This window comes from Belonocnema kinseyi, chromosome 10 (genome assembly GCF_010883055.1).
Source record: "Belonocnema kinseyi isolate 2016_QV_RU_SX_M_011 chromosome 10, B_treatae_v1, whole genome shotgun sequence".
Lineage (NCBI taxonomy): Eukaryota > Metazoa > Arthropoda > Insecta > Hymenoptera > Cynipidae > Belonocnema > Belonocnema kinseyi.
In genome coordinates this window covers 92,862,374-92,873,894 of record NC_046666.1, presented here as the reverse complement: position 1 = coordinate 92,873,894, position 11,521 = coordinate 92,862,374, and the positions used below count along the sequence as shown (strand labels likewise).

General features: G+C 32.2%; 2 protein-coding genes across 3 annotated transcripts in view; one reads left to right on the top strand and one right to left on the bottom strand.

Annotated features, from left to right (window-relative positions):
• Positions 1 to 9,736, top strand: part of LOC117181522 (TNF receptor-associated factor 4) — a 252,317-nt gene extending 242,581 nt beyond the window's left edge. For both annotated transcript variants that reach the window (XM_033374296.1, XM_033374295.1), the window contains exons 2-6: positions 6,030 to 6,134; positions 6,278 to 6,439; positions 7,363 to 7,680; positions 7,810 to 8,070; positions 8,410 to 9,736. In XM_033374296.1, the coding sequence (XP_033230187.1) occupies positions 6,063 to 6,134; positions 6,278 to 6,439; positions 7,363 to 7,680; positions 7,810 to 8,070; positions 8,410 to 8,763 (1,167 nt within the window). In that variant the 5' untranslated portion in view covers positions 6,030 to 6,062 and the 3' untranslated portion in view covers positions 8,764 to 9,736. The remainder of the gene's footprint in view (positions 1 to 6,029; positions 6,135 to 6,277; positions 6,440 to 7,362; positions 7,681 to 7,809; positions 8,071 to 8,409) is intronic.
• Positions 9,735 to 11,521, bottom strand: part of LOC117181523 (probable DNA replication complex GINS protein PSF2) — a 51,690-nt gene continuing 49,903 nt past the window's right edge. The window contains exon 4 of the mRNA XM_033374297.1: positions 9,735 to 10,185. Within this exon, the coding sequence (XP_033230188.1) occupies positions 10,132 to 10,185 (54 nt within the window). The 3' untranslated portion in view covers positions 9,735 to 10,131. The remainder of the gene's footprint in view (positions 10,186 to 11,521) is intronic.

Genomic DNA, 11,521 nt, shown 5'->3' with positions numbered 1-11,521 from the left:
CACATAATACTGTCATAAACAATTAAAACATTTTGACTTTTCAAATATTTTATTTTTCGTTTTTTTCGTTTTTTGTAAACGTTGGGAACTTCAGACTCATTTATAAGCCTCATTAATAAAGCATATCATGACTTTTTGCACTTTAAAATTGCCTTAAAGGAATTAAACCAGTGACGGCAACGTATGTTGCGAGCGAAACAATTCTCGGATGCCGAGTCATCGCGGTCATGGTGGGGGAAGAGCTCGGCCGAGAGTTAGGGGAAGCGGTAAGGTAAATAGCGTCGCCTGTACGTGTACATGAAATTGTAATTTTTATTGTCTTTAAAATTTCTACGATTCTCATTAGAAATTTTCGACTCTTGGAAGTTTTTCGCTTGTATTGTTTAGCAATTTATAAAATTTTGAAGCTTAAAATTGTGTAGTTTGGAATGCCTAATTTTAAAACGGTTTTATTTTCAAATTTCAACGCCTCAAATTTAAAATGTATTGACACTGAGAAAACTATATCGCATAAATTACAACATATATCGTAATTCCTGCGCTATATATCGTAATTATTGCATTATAATAGCGCAAAATCGTGATATCGTACATTGCAAGTTTTGACATTATATACTGCATAATTGTGCAATCTATAACGTAAGAATTTAAGTTTATTACGCTATCACATTGTATTTCTTATTTTGTGATCTTGCGAGGGTTCGAGTACTCAGCAAGCAATCACAGAACAAATTAAAAATAAAGTTTACATTGATTTCAGGTGAAAGATTCACCGGAACAAAAGTAACCTTGCCAGATAAGCTTTACATGAATCGAAGATAATTTCCGATTTTTAACCTTGCCTGGATTATCTTTCATCTTATAATCGCTCTATTTTTATTTGAGGTGTAATGAAAATTACGACGACAGCGCTATCCAGCGTCGTTTAACTTCATTAAATTTGAGAGAAATGGGGATTCCCATCTGTCAGTTACATTTTGCGCTTTTGCTAAATGGTATTAAATAAGTTCCAGTTTGTCTACAATGTGATTTATTTCGAAGGAAATATATCAGTAAAATTTTTTTTGTGTTTTCTGTCGTTGATTCTACATGTTTTACCGAAATTTTCTCACGTCAGCGCGACGCAGTCGACGAGTTGAGAATTATTTTTCTAATCTAAGTGAAACTTTCGCTGATATATGTTTAATCATTGAACGTTGCTGGTCTTACCTGCAGCAAATTTTTACTTTTTTCTGTGATTGTTTAAATCTGGTCTCCCGATTACTCATACTCTGCCTTTTTCCCCTTGTTGCTAAGGACGCCATAGCAGACAACAGCAACAAAATTTGAGTTAATTTTTTTCGGTGATATTAGTGCATTATAATATCGTACAAAGCTCCGGGACCTGATTATACGTTATCATATTGCGCTTTCTTACAATATACAGGTTTTTCGATATCATTGTGCGATATCTTTTTCTCCGTGCAGTTTTAAAATTCTAGTTTGAAATATGCAATTTTTCATACCATATTTCCGGAATTTCAAAAATATGACATTCATATTATTACTACTTAATTGCTAAGGTTTAAAGTTTGAAACTGAATGTTTTATTTTGAAATGTTGCCTGTTTTGCATATCTTAGAATAAAGACACATCAAATTTGAAAGTTTCCATTTTTTACCTAAAACATTTATCGAACTTTTGAATTTGAACTTAAAATTGCAGTTTTAAATCTTTCCATTAAAAACAGAAAAAAAATAATTCAGAAGAGTTCCACTTTACATACTTTAATTTAAAGTTTAGTTACGAATACCTACTTAAATTTACAACATTTTTAGGTTAAAATCTTGAATTTTTAAGTTTATTGACCGGTAAAGTTTTGGCAAGTCGAGAAAAAACAAAAGTTTTTTCTTGAATTTTTATAGCATTCGCCCTGAAAAGATTCTCTAAAAGTCGTTTTTAAGTTATTAATTCAGAATTTCATTGACTCAATGCTATCTCTATAGACATTTAAAGTTTAGTCAGTGAATAGGAAAGGCCGATAGGCTGTATAGATTTGAAACTTCATTGCTTAAAATCTTGTTAATATTCTGGACAAAATTCTCGAAGTCCACAATATTGATCGTGAGACAAAAAAATTAAGCAATCTGTTCAGAGAAAACTATTTATACTCAATTCTAAGAAGGTATGGTCAGCGAGGGTTTGTTTCCTTCGAAGAAAGTTGCCTATACACCATAAAATAATAAAGGCATAAAAGATCAAAGCAGAACCCGTTATTTTTGAAAATCCCATTTGGGTGACCACCAAAAAAGGAAAATATTTTGGTAAGCTGGAGTAAAGACATTCTCTGTGATCCTCTGTTTGGTCCTATTGGCCAGTGCCATTGTCTGAATGTCACGAATTGTTGCCACCTCGCAACATTCTCCAGAAATCTGGCCATCGCCAAGGTAGTTTAGCAGTTCAGGTGTTAGTTGTGCAGGTACGAATCGGTGTATGTGATACCAGGCAGGCGATGGTTGCGAGTTGAAACCTGCACGACTGGCAAGGTCGAGGAACCTAACGCAATGTACCAGTCTGTAAGAAGATAAACACGCCGACCGGATTCGTCTGTTGATGTCTGACTCAAAAGGACGAAAGGTGTGCCAAATGAATTATAATTCACAATTGACGGCACAAATTACTCTCATTCGCTACGCCATAGGTCGACAGACTTTCGTAATGTACACACTAATAGCGCATTCGTTTATCCTGCACTGGTGTAGAGCAAGAGCACTCCGATTGCTCCATCTTACTTCTTCCTTCTCACTCCGCTACCTGCGTTGGTGCAGATCGGAGTGCACCAGTGCAGGATAACCGAATGCGCTATAACATTCATGCAATTCTTTTCGGAAATCTAGAACAGCCTGACTGTACCTCAATCCCTCCGAAACGGAGTTTTAAGACTTTTACTGATCAGGCAAATTGGAACGTCGTAACTAAGAATAAAACTCATGCAACATTTTTTCTGAATGACTTCATTATACTACCTTTTACAAATATTGCATGCAACACCCCGAGCTTTGTGAACAAAATAATGCTTTTATTTTTTTTGTAAATAAGACTGATAATATTATCCATGCTTTGTATACAGAGAATTCACCTAAAGTATGCGAGATTTAGGGAAAATACTGAAATGCATTCTCATATGTCCAGAGGCGAAGAAACGAGAAAAGGGTTTTGTGACTGAGTTAATGGGTGATCATTCTTCTACCTATAGGGAGAAATGAAATGGACTCAACTATACTCCATTCATAGTATTCATGGCAACCTAAGTTGTCATATTCAATTGATGACAGTGACATTAGAATTCGGTTTGAAATAGCTTACGCAGACTTTACACATGACGTAACCAGGATAGTGGTTAGCTTCAGGCTCCTATTAGTTACAGCGGGTTTTTTTTAAATCGTGTTTCTAATATTGTTTACTATTGCTCTCTAAAGAAATCGTCAAGACAGTCTGAACAGTAAGCGAGTGAGTAGATGCGACATTCTGAGATCAGCTGTTAGGACTTGGTTGACGTGCCGCAGCACCATTTTCATTGTCTTTATTCATTTTACATATGCCATAAGATATCTTTGTAATATTTTTTTAATGATACCAGTTTACAGAAATGTGGTTGCATTTACTAGTTTAATGTTTTCAGTTTTTCTTTCAGTTTTCTGTAGCTACGACAGCTTTGGCTGTTTTCGCAACCAATCTACTTGTAACTACAATTTCATCATGATTAAAATAAAAAAATACATTCTTCCCATTTTCTTAAAATTTAGCATTTACTAACCTTTAAAAAGTCACAGTTCTGCCTAAATTTCGTTAGTTTGTATGCTAAATGCAAAAATAAACTTGGTCTTTTTTCTCCGATTGTGCTGCCATGTAGTTACTACTTTTCTTGTTGGAACTGTGTTAAGACGCTAACTACTTGCGCTCTCACCCTATGTATTAACATATAGTTATTCTATATATGAAGTATGGAAATGGAGGAATTTTTACAATATACATATACGACTTTAATAATTAATATTATTACAGTAAATTTTCATGAATAACTGTTTAATTAAATAATGTAATATCTATGTCGTTTTAAAAGGACCAAGAGAATTGCATAATTTAGTGACTTTGAATTTCTTCAATTTTGAAAACCACAAACCACATAGAAATTGAAAAAAAATTGAAGTGGTACACACAATCAGACAAAGATTACATTTTGAATAATTAAGAATCTTATAAATTCGAACAAAGTGAAAGACGAATAAGTTAGTAATTTGTAATCTAACTTGAAAACGTTGTTTGTATAGTGTCCAAGTAAAGAATGCGGAAAATATGAAAAGTCGGACAACTTCTGTAAAGAAAGTTGAGCAGTAATGATAAATGATCCTAGTGAAAAGAATATAAAATTGTATTTTCATGTCGACCTCCCACGTTGCCCTCGCTGAGCTTCTCGGCACTTCTCATTGAGAGGTCTCCTCTCTCCTGGACGGAGTTCGATTATTACCATTCTATTTCAGAAGCTTACTGCAGAGCCTCCTGTAAACTAATTTATACATTATTAACCTACACTTTCGTTCTTGCGAAATTCCTCGGTTACTGGGACCTGAGTTTACTATTGGTCTCCGTTGTTAATTACAAACGGATGGATGCATCAAACCGTTGAGTTAATTCTTTTCATTAACATTATCAGATAAAAAAATTAAACCAACCAACAACAAAAAATTCTTTTAAAAATAGAAATTTCTCTATAGTTTACATAGAGTATAAAGCCTTAAAATATCGAATATAACTTTCAAATAATCTTAAGTTCGAATATAATGTAGTTTTAGAGTTTCGAGTATGAGAATCGTCATGCGTTAAATTCTACGCTATCGTATTTTAAAAGCATGTTAGCTGTAAAAATGCATGAAGAAGAAGTAGCAGCGCAGTGATACTTTTTCATGGGTATTTTTTTGAATTGTATTAATGCTCGATATTCATGCCGCCTTCAGGTGAATGTCAAACATCAAATTCACGGATTTTTCAAACATAACGCGTAAGTATGTTCTCTCGCTGTAGTAAATGCCATGGTTGCGATAGGAGTTTGAGGGGGTGAAAAAAGCGATTTCACTTGAAAAAAAAAAAAACCAAAAACCAAAAAGAAAAATTCCGAAAGGTTAACAGCTCGTGAAGTCAGATGTTCCTTCGCCGAAGTCACTTGAATTCACATGAAGTCACTGAATTCACTTAAAGTCAGTGTACACTCCATCCCATCGGGTCGAGTTGTGAAACCCTCGAAAAATTCTTTTAAAACCAGAAGTTACTCTAATTATGAATGTACAGTATACTCTACGACACTTCTCGTTGTCGGTGGTGTCGGGACACGCGGGAGTTACGTGACGCACGCGAATTCAAACGCTCTCAAGCGCCTATGTGTGTGGGTGAGATGAGAGAGACAAGGAGAAAATCGGGAAACGAGAAGTGTCGTAGAGGTCTACTGTATTAAAATTGAACAAAATAATCACCAAATTAGCATTTCTTTTTAGCTCAATATTTTGAAAAATCAATGTTTTTCTGTGGTCAGTGAAGAGACATTTAATGGCGATTTATCTTTCTTTGGAATGTGTTTTTATCGATGTATCCTTGATACCGTCTACTGAAAACTACTTGTCAATTAAGCCAGACCACGTGTTATAAGCCCGTGATTTCGGCACATTAAAAAGGTCTTCAAGTGAAAGGTATTCTAGGCTAAAAACCGTTTACACAAATAACGCCTACTTCCTTTCTGAAATTAAATTTCATAACAGAATAAGGAATCAAGGAAGGAATAATTAATTTTCCTCGGTTGAAGTACAGGCTCCCTTGAACTTATTAATTAAACAACTCTTGTATTCTGTATACCTCGTTAGGCTTCTTAAATTGAATGCATACTTCATAAGAAGTTTTTATTATATTATTTTGTCTCCTTTAAATTAATATCCACTGTTTCTAGATATTTATGTTGTGTGTATCTATATGTTTAACATAATATTTCATATTTATTTCAGAGTTTTCAAGACTTGGAGGCAGAAAAGGCAATAATGGGATCTATCGTGTATTGCATTCATCACAAGGATGGATGCAAATGGTCAGATGAACTCAGGAAACTTAAGGTAAATCTATAAATTTATAATACTTTTTTGGCTTGCTGAATTGAAACTAAATCTACGATTAAAATTTCAATTCTAAAATATAAACATATAAGTTCTATAGTTTTATATATTATAGCAGTAATAATCGAAATTATATTTTCCAGGCTCATTTAAATACTTGCAAACATGATGCAATTCCTTGCAGTAATAAATGTGGAGCTATGATTCCCAGAGTGCTGATGGAGGACCACTTAAAATACACTTGTGCTCAAAGGCGAGCGCGTTGCGAGTTTTGTGCCAAAGAATTTACCGGTCATACTTTAGAGGTAAGAAAAAAATAACAATATACACATAAAAAAAAACAATTTTAATGAATGAAAATAAAATATTATTTGTTTATAACTAACATGTTAAATAAATTTTTTGTAAATTTTGAATATTTAAACTACATTATTTTCAGTCCGATTATTTTTCTAACGTCTCGTTCAAATTTGGTATATTTCAATGTAAAATCCTCAATTTCGATTGCTTATGCCTTAAATTCTTCCATTTCTAAGAATTCAATATAACTGTCTTACTTAACAGTTTGAAATTCTATTAGTTTAATTGATACAATTACTCCTTTCTTGTAGCATATTAAATGTTTCGAAAATTTGAAACGCACTTTTGAAATGCCTCAAAAACATAGTTTGTAGTGAATTGTGCAACAGTGTAATAAATTTCTTACTAATACTATCGTGATCGAAAGAAATGTTAAATTTTGATTTAAATCTAACCAAAGAAACGATCGATTTTCAATAATAATAAGTTGTAGTTCTGTACATATTACGTGTTTAACTGCCGGGACATGGGTATCTGTTTCAATTTGTTCACAATGAAAGCCTTTGTAACTTGCGGTTTTATAATTTTTTTTTAATTTTACAATTTTGAAGGGTTTTGTTTTAAACTATGCTCTTTTCAAAGAATTAAATTAAAAAATTATAAAATACTTTCGTGATTTGCTTTATATTTCTATACCGGTGAAAGGTACAAATTTAGAATACGTTATTTATAATATCAAAAGTGTAACGAAATTTTGTAGTTAACTGTAGATGGTTTAAAAGATGAATTGAACTTGAAGGATTTTGAAAAGAAGTGCTGTAATATAATTTTAAATTCTTGAACACACTCAAGAAACCAATGAAAAGGAGAGAAAATTGTATTATGTCAGTATTTCTTGAGGAATTTACCAATGCATTTTCTCTTACAGAAACACACTGGAACTTGTGGATACGAGCCACTGTACTGTGAAAACAAATGTGGAATGAAGGTTCAGAGGAGACACCTGGGACAACACAAATTGGGAGAGTGTGCGAAAAGACTGGTAGCCTGTCGTTATTGTAACAAGGAATTTGTCTTTGACACTCTTAGTGCACATCATGCCAAATGCGGTCGCTTTCCTGTCGCATGTCCACATCGATGTGAAACTGCAGTTTTACCACGAGAAGACCTTGAAGTTCATCTTAAAGATCACTGTACCACACATCTTCTCTCTTGCACCTTTAAGGATGCTGGATGTCGATTTAAAGTACGATTATTTAACAAGTCACAGCTATTTTGTAAATTCACTTCCATTCCTAATAATATTAAAGTGGATTTCATTATTATATCATTACATATTCTATTAGTTTATTCAATAACTTCTTTTTTTCTGCAGGGTAATCGATTTTCGCTGGATAAACATTTAGATGAATCGGCAAAAGTGCATCTCAGTTTAATGAGTAGTGTCGTCACGAAGCAGCAACACCAGATCACAAGTTTGAAGTCAGCCATCAGTAAATTGTCACTCAATTATACAGGTACTCTGATTTGGAAAATATCGGATTATGCTGCCAAAATGACGGAGGCGAAATCCAAGGAAGGCATGGAACTTATTAGCCCACCTTTTTACACTAGTCAATATGGATATAAGTTGCAGGTGATGGAAAATAAATGTCGATTCTTTTTCCAATTTATTAATTGAGATAAGGCCCGCGGAACATCTATTATATAGTAGTATCCGTCCTGAAATATTGTAAAAACGATAAAGACGTTTACCGGTTTGTACATATTTTTCGTGAAAATGAAAATTTTCAAAATTCAAGTATTAGAAGCTTAACAGTTTATAAGATTTTGCCTGAATTATAAAAATAATTTATAACTCACTGGAGACCGCTTATATTTATAATTCAATTCACAATCTCTTTTTTCATGTTTTATAGTAATGTTGGTAGCATTTAAACACAAGTATTCATACCTACTTTTTTCTATATTTCAGGCTTCAGTTTTTTTGAATGGAAACGGAACTGGAGAGGGCAGTCATATTTCCATATACATAAAGATTCTTCCAGGTGAATATGATGCTCTGCTACGTTGGCCATTTTCGCACAGTGTTTCATTCACTATGTTTGACCAGACCGTTTTAGCCGAAAAAGCTTGCAACATCGTTGAGAGTTTCATTCCCGACCCAACATGGAAGAATTTTCAACGACCAAGTCGCGAGCCTGATTCTCTGGGTTTTGGCTTTCCGCGATTTGTGTCCCACGAAATGGTAAAGAAACGTCACTTCGTTAAGGACGACACGATGTTTATCCGAGTGAAAGTCGATCCCAGTAAAATAGTCGCTGTATAACTTCACCACCAAAAGTTGAAAGCTTTCGCTTGCGAGACAAATAATTTACTCCATTTTCCAGTTGCACTGTCAGTAATTATTGAAAATAATCGTCATTCTAGAGGGATTTTTATCTACCTATGTATATTTTATCGATTTTATGTGGATTTTTTTTTTGATCCATTATATTCTTCGGAATATTTATTTTATGTTAGAGAAGGAGGGCGCAGTGTATTTCAACGCATTGCATCACATAATAAATTAAACAAATTTAGTGCGCTGCTGCTATAACTTTAAATCGCTATATAAGTACTTTGAATAGTCCACTATATTCACATAAAAATTTCATTATTTTAATTTTGTAAAATACATAATATCTGAGCTTCCAAATGCTTTCAAATTCAACTATAAGCTAAGGTTCAATTAACAAATATTGAAACAGAAAGTGCTTTAAAATTTTAAATTGATATTTATCAATTGATTCACTAATTTTGCTCTCTTATATAGTTATCTATTTATTATCTATGATAATCATCGAAATCTTGGACTTTGCGAACTGTATATATACTTTACTATTCACTTTATTTGTACAATTTTTATACGATGATTTTGTACTGCAATCTTTCACAGAATATTCGAAACAAGAAGACTATACATACATTTACCAATTTTCGATGTAGAATTCTTTTCAATTTGAATAAGAATTGAGAGCAAATCGAAGGAAGCAGTCAAAGTTTCAAATACTAAAATCAAAGAGTTTAGCAGTTATATTAGTTAAGAAATCAGATACTATAAGGTATATATATTGTAAATATTGTGTAAATGTGGCGAGATGGGGGTAGCGAATAGGCATCTTTTGATCCCTATAACTTGATGCATTTGTAAATATAAATTTAATGTTTCTACTTGTAAAAAAAGAGAAAATGTGATTTGAGATGCTAGTGACTGTATGTAAGAAAGTAACACGAAAATAAACGTGGAACAAACAATAAAATCTTGTTTTTTTTTCATACACAAAACGTATGTCTTTATTCATATTATGTAATCAATATCACATTATGTTTTAATACATGCACATTTAAATCAATACATAGTATTTAATATTTTAATCTTTCGACGAAAATAACATAAATTTTGGTTTCACAAATCAAAAAAAGCGAAAGTAAAAAAGTTTCGATAGCAATATAAAAAGTGAAAAAAAAATTACTTAGATGAAACGTTTTTTGCCAAAATTATGATAAAACTAACAACAATAATAATAAATAAAGCCTCAGACACTAATACAATAATAAGAATAGACGAAATCTAAATTAAAAACTGTATAAGCAAGTTTAATGAAATTGGACTTTTTAAGTTAAGAATGTTTGTCTTTATTTGTAACATCGATGCCTACTGGGAATCAGTTGTAGTATTATTTTGAGAAGATCCAGGCTGGTCAGCGTTCTGAAACAAGTAAACAATTGTTTAAATATGAAGCCATTTTTTGTATTTACCTTTTCTCCTATAGTATTTTTCTCTTAAAATGAATTAAACGCATGTTCTATACAAATATTGAATAACATTGATAAGGAAAATCCTTGTCTTATTCCCTTTTTCTAATATTGGCTTCTGCTTCCTCAGCGTCAAATTTTCTGAACGCAGAATCTAACGACCAAATTTGGACAACCACCATAAAATGTTACTATTGCAATTTGAAAAAAGAAAAAAAAATTCCTAAAAAATAAAAGAATTCTTTTTTTGGACAAAAATAAAAAAGTGGAAAGGAAAATGAGAAGGCAACCAACCAAATCCCTTTCCTTCTCTTTTTTATTTTTGTCCAAAAATATAATTCTTTTATTTTTTAGAAACATTTTTTTCTCTTTTTTTTTAAATTGCAATAGCAATATTTTATTGTGGTTGTCCAAATTTGGTCGTTAGATTCTTGGTTATGTCGCACCAAAAAACCAGCGCTTATGAACTGATTCAAAAGGGACTTGCTACGGCAGTATATTGCCTATAAACTATGATATTTGGTGTATTCACAAAATCAAAAATATTGTTCTCAGCAAATGAATTTTTTCAAATCAATTTAAATGAAATTTCTGATATCGTAATAATTTATATAAATAAAATCAAGATAAATTAAAATGTTTTACCATGACAAATGCAAATACGTTCAAAAATGGATTGAAATATATTAAAATTTTTTCGCTTTTTTGAAAGTTTAGATACAATCCAATGTTTCCCACATTATTTATTATTTTTAATTATATATTATGTATCATTATATATTTTTCGTAGTTCTTTAGCAAAATTATACAAATTTCTCTGGAATTTGTTATTGGTGTTCAAGAAAGAACATTTTTCTGAATTTGCAGAAGTTTTCTGTTTTGCTTTTATTCTATGAATTACAATAGGGTTGTTTCGCGATTTTAGAAAAAAATAATTTTTTAGTGCATAATTTTAATCCGAACCGAAGATGCGTTATAATTCTTTTTTCTGTTAAGTCGTTCCACAGAAAAAAATTATTAAAAATTGAAGGTGGTAAAACACTTATTCAAATTGGTGTCACGTGACTCAGTGGTTCCCATAATTACCTATCAATGTGACGATGTTGCTTTATAATGAAAACCATGAAAACTAATGAAACTTATGATAAAGAAGTTAGGTCACGGTTTGCTGTCAATCCTGACTACTGTCAGTCTGTCAAGTTAAAGCGTGGGTGGCTTTACTCGCAGTCGGTAAGGTGTATCGACATGATTTTGGTGTCAAAATATTAAGAAGAGCTCCCTCTTTCATG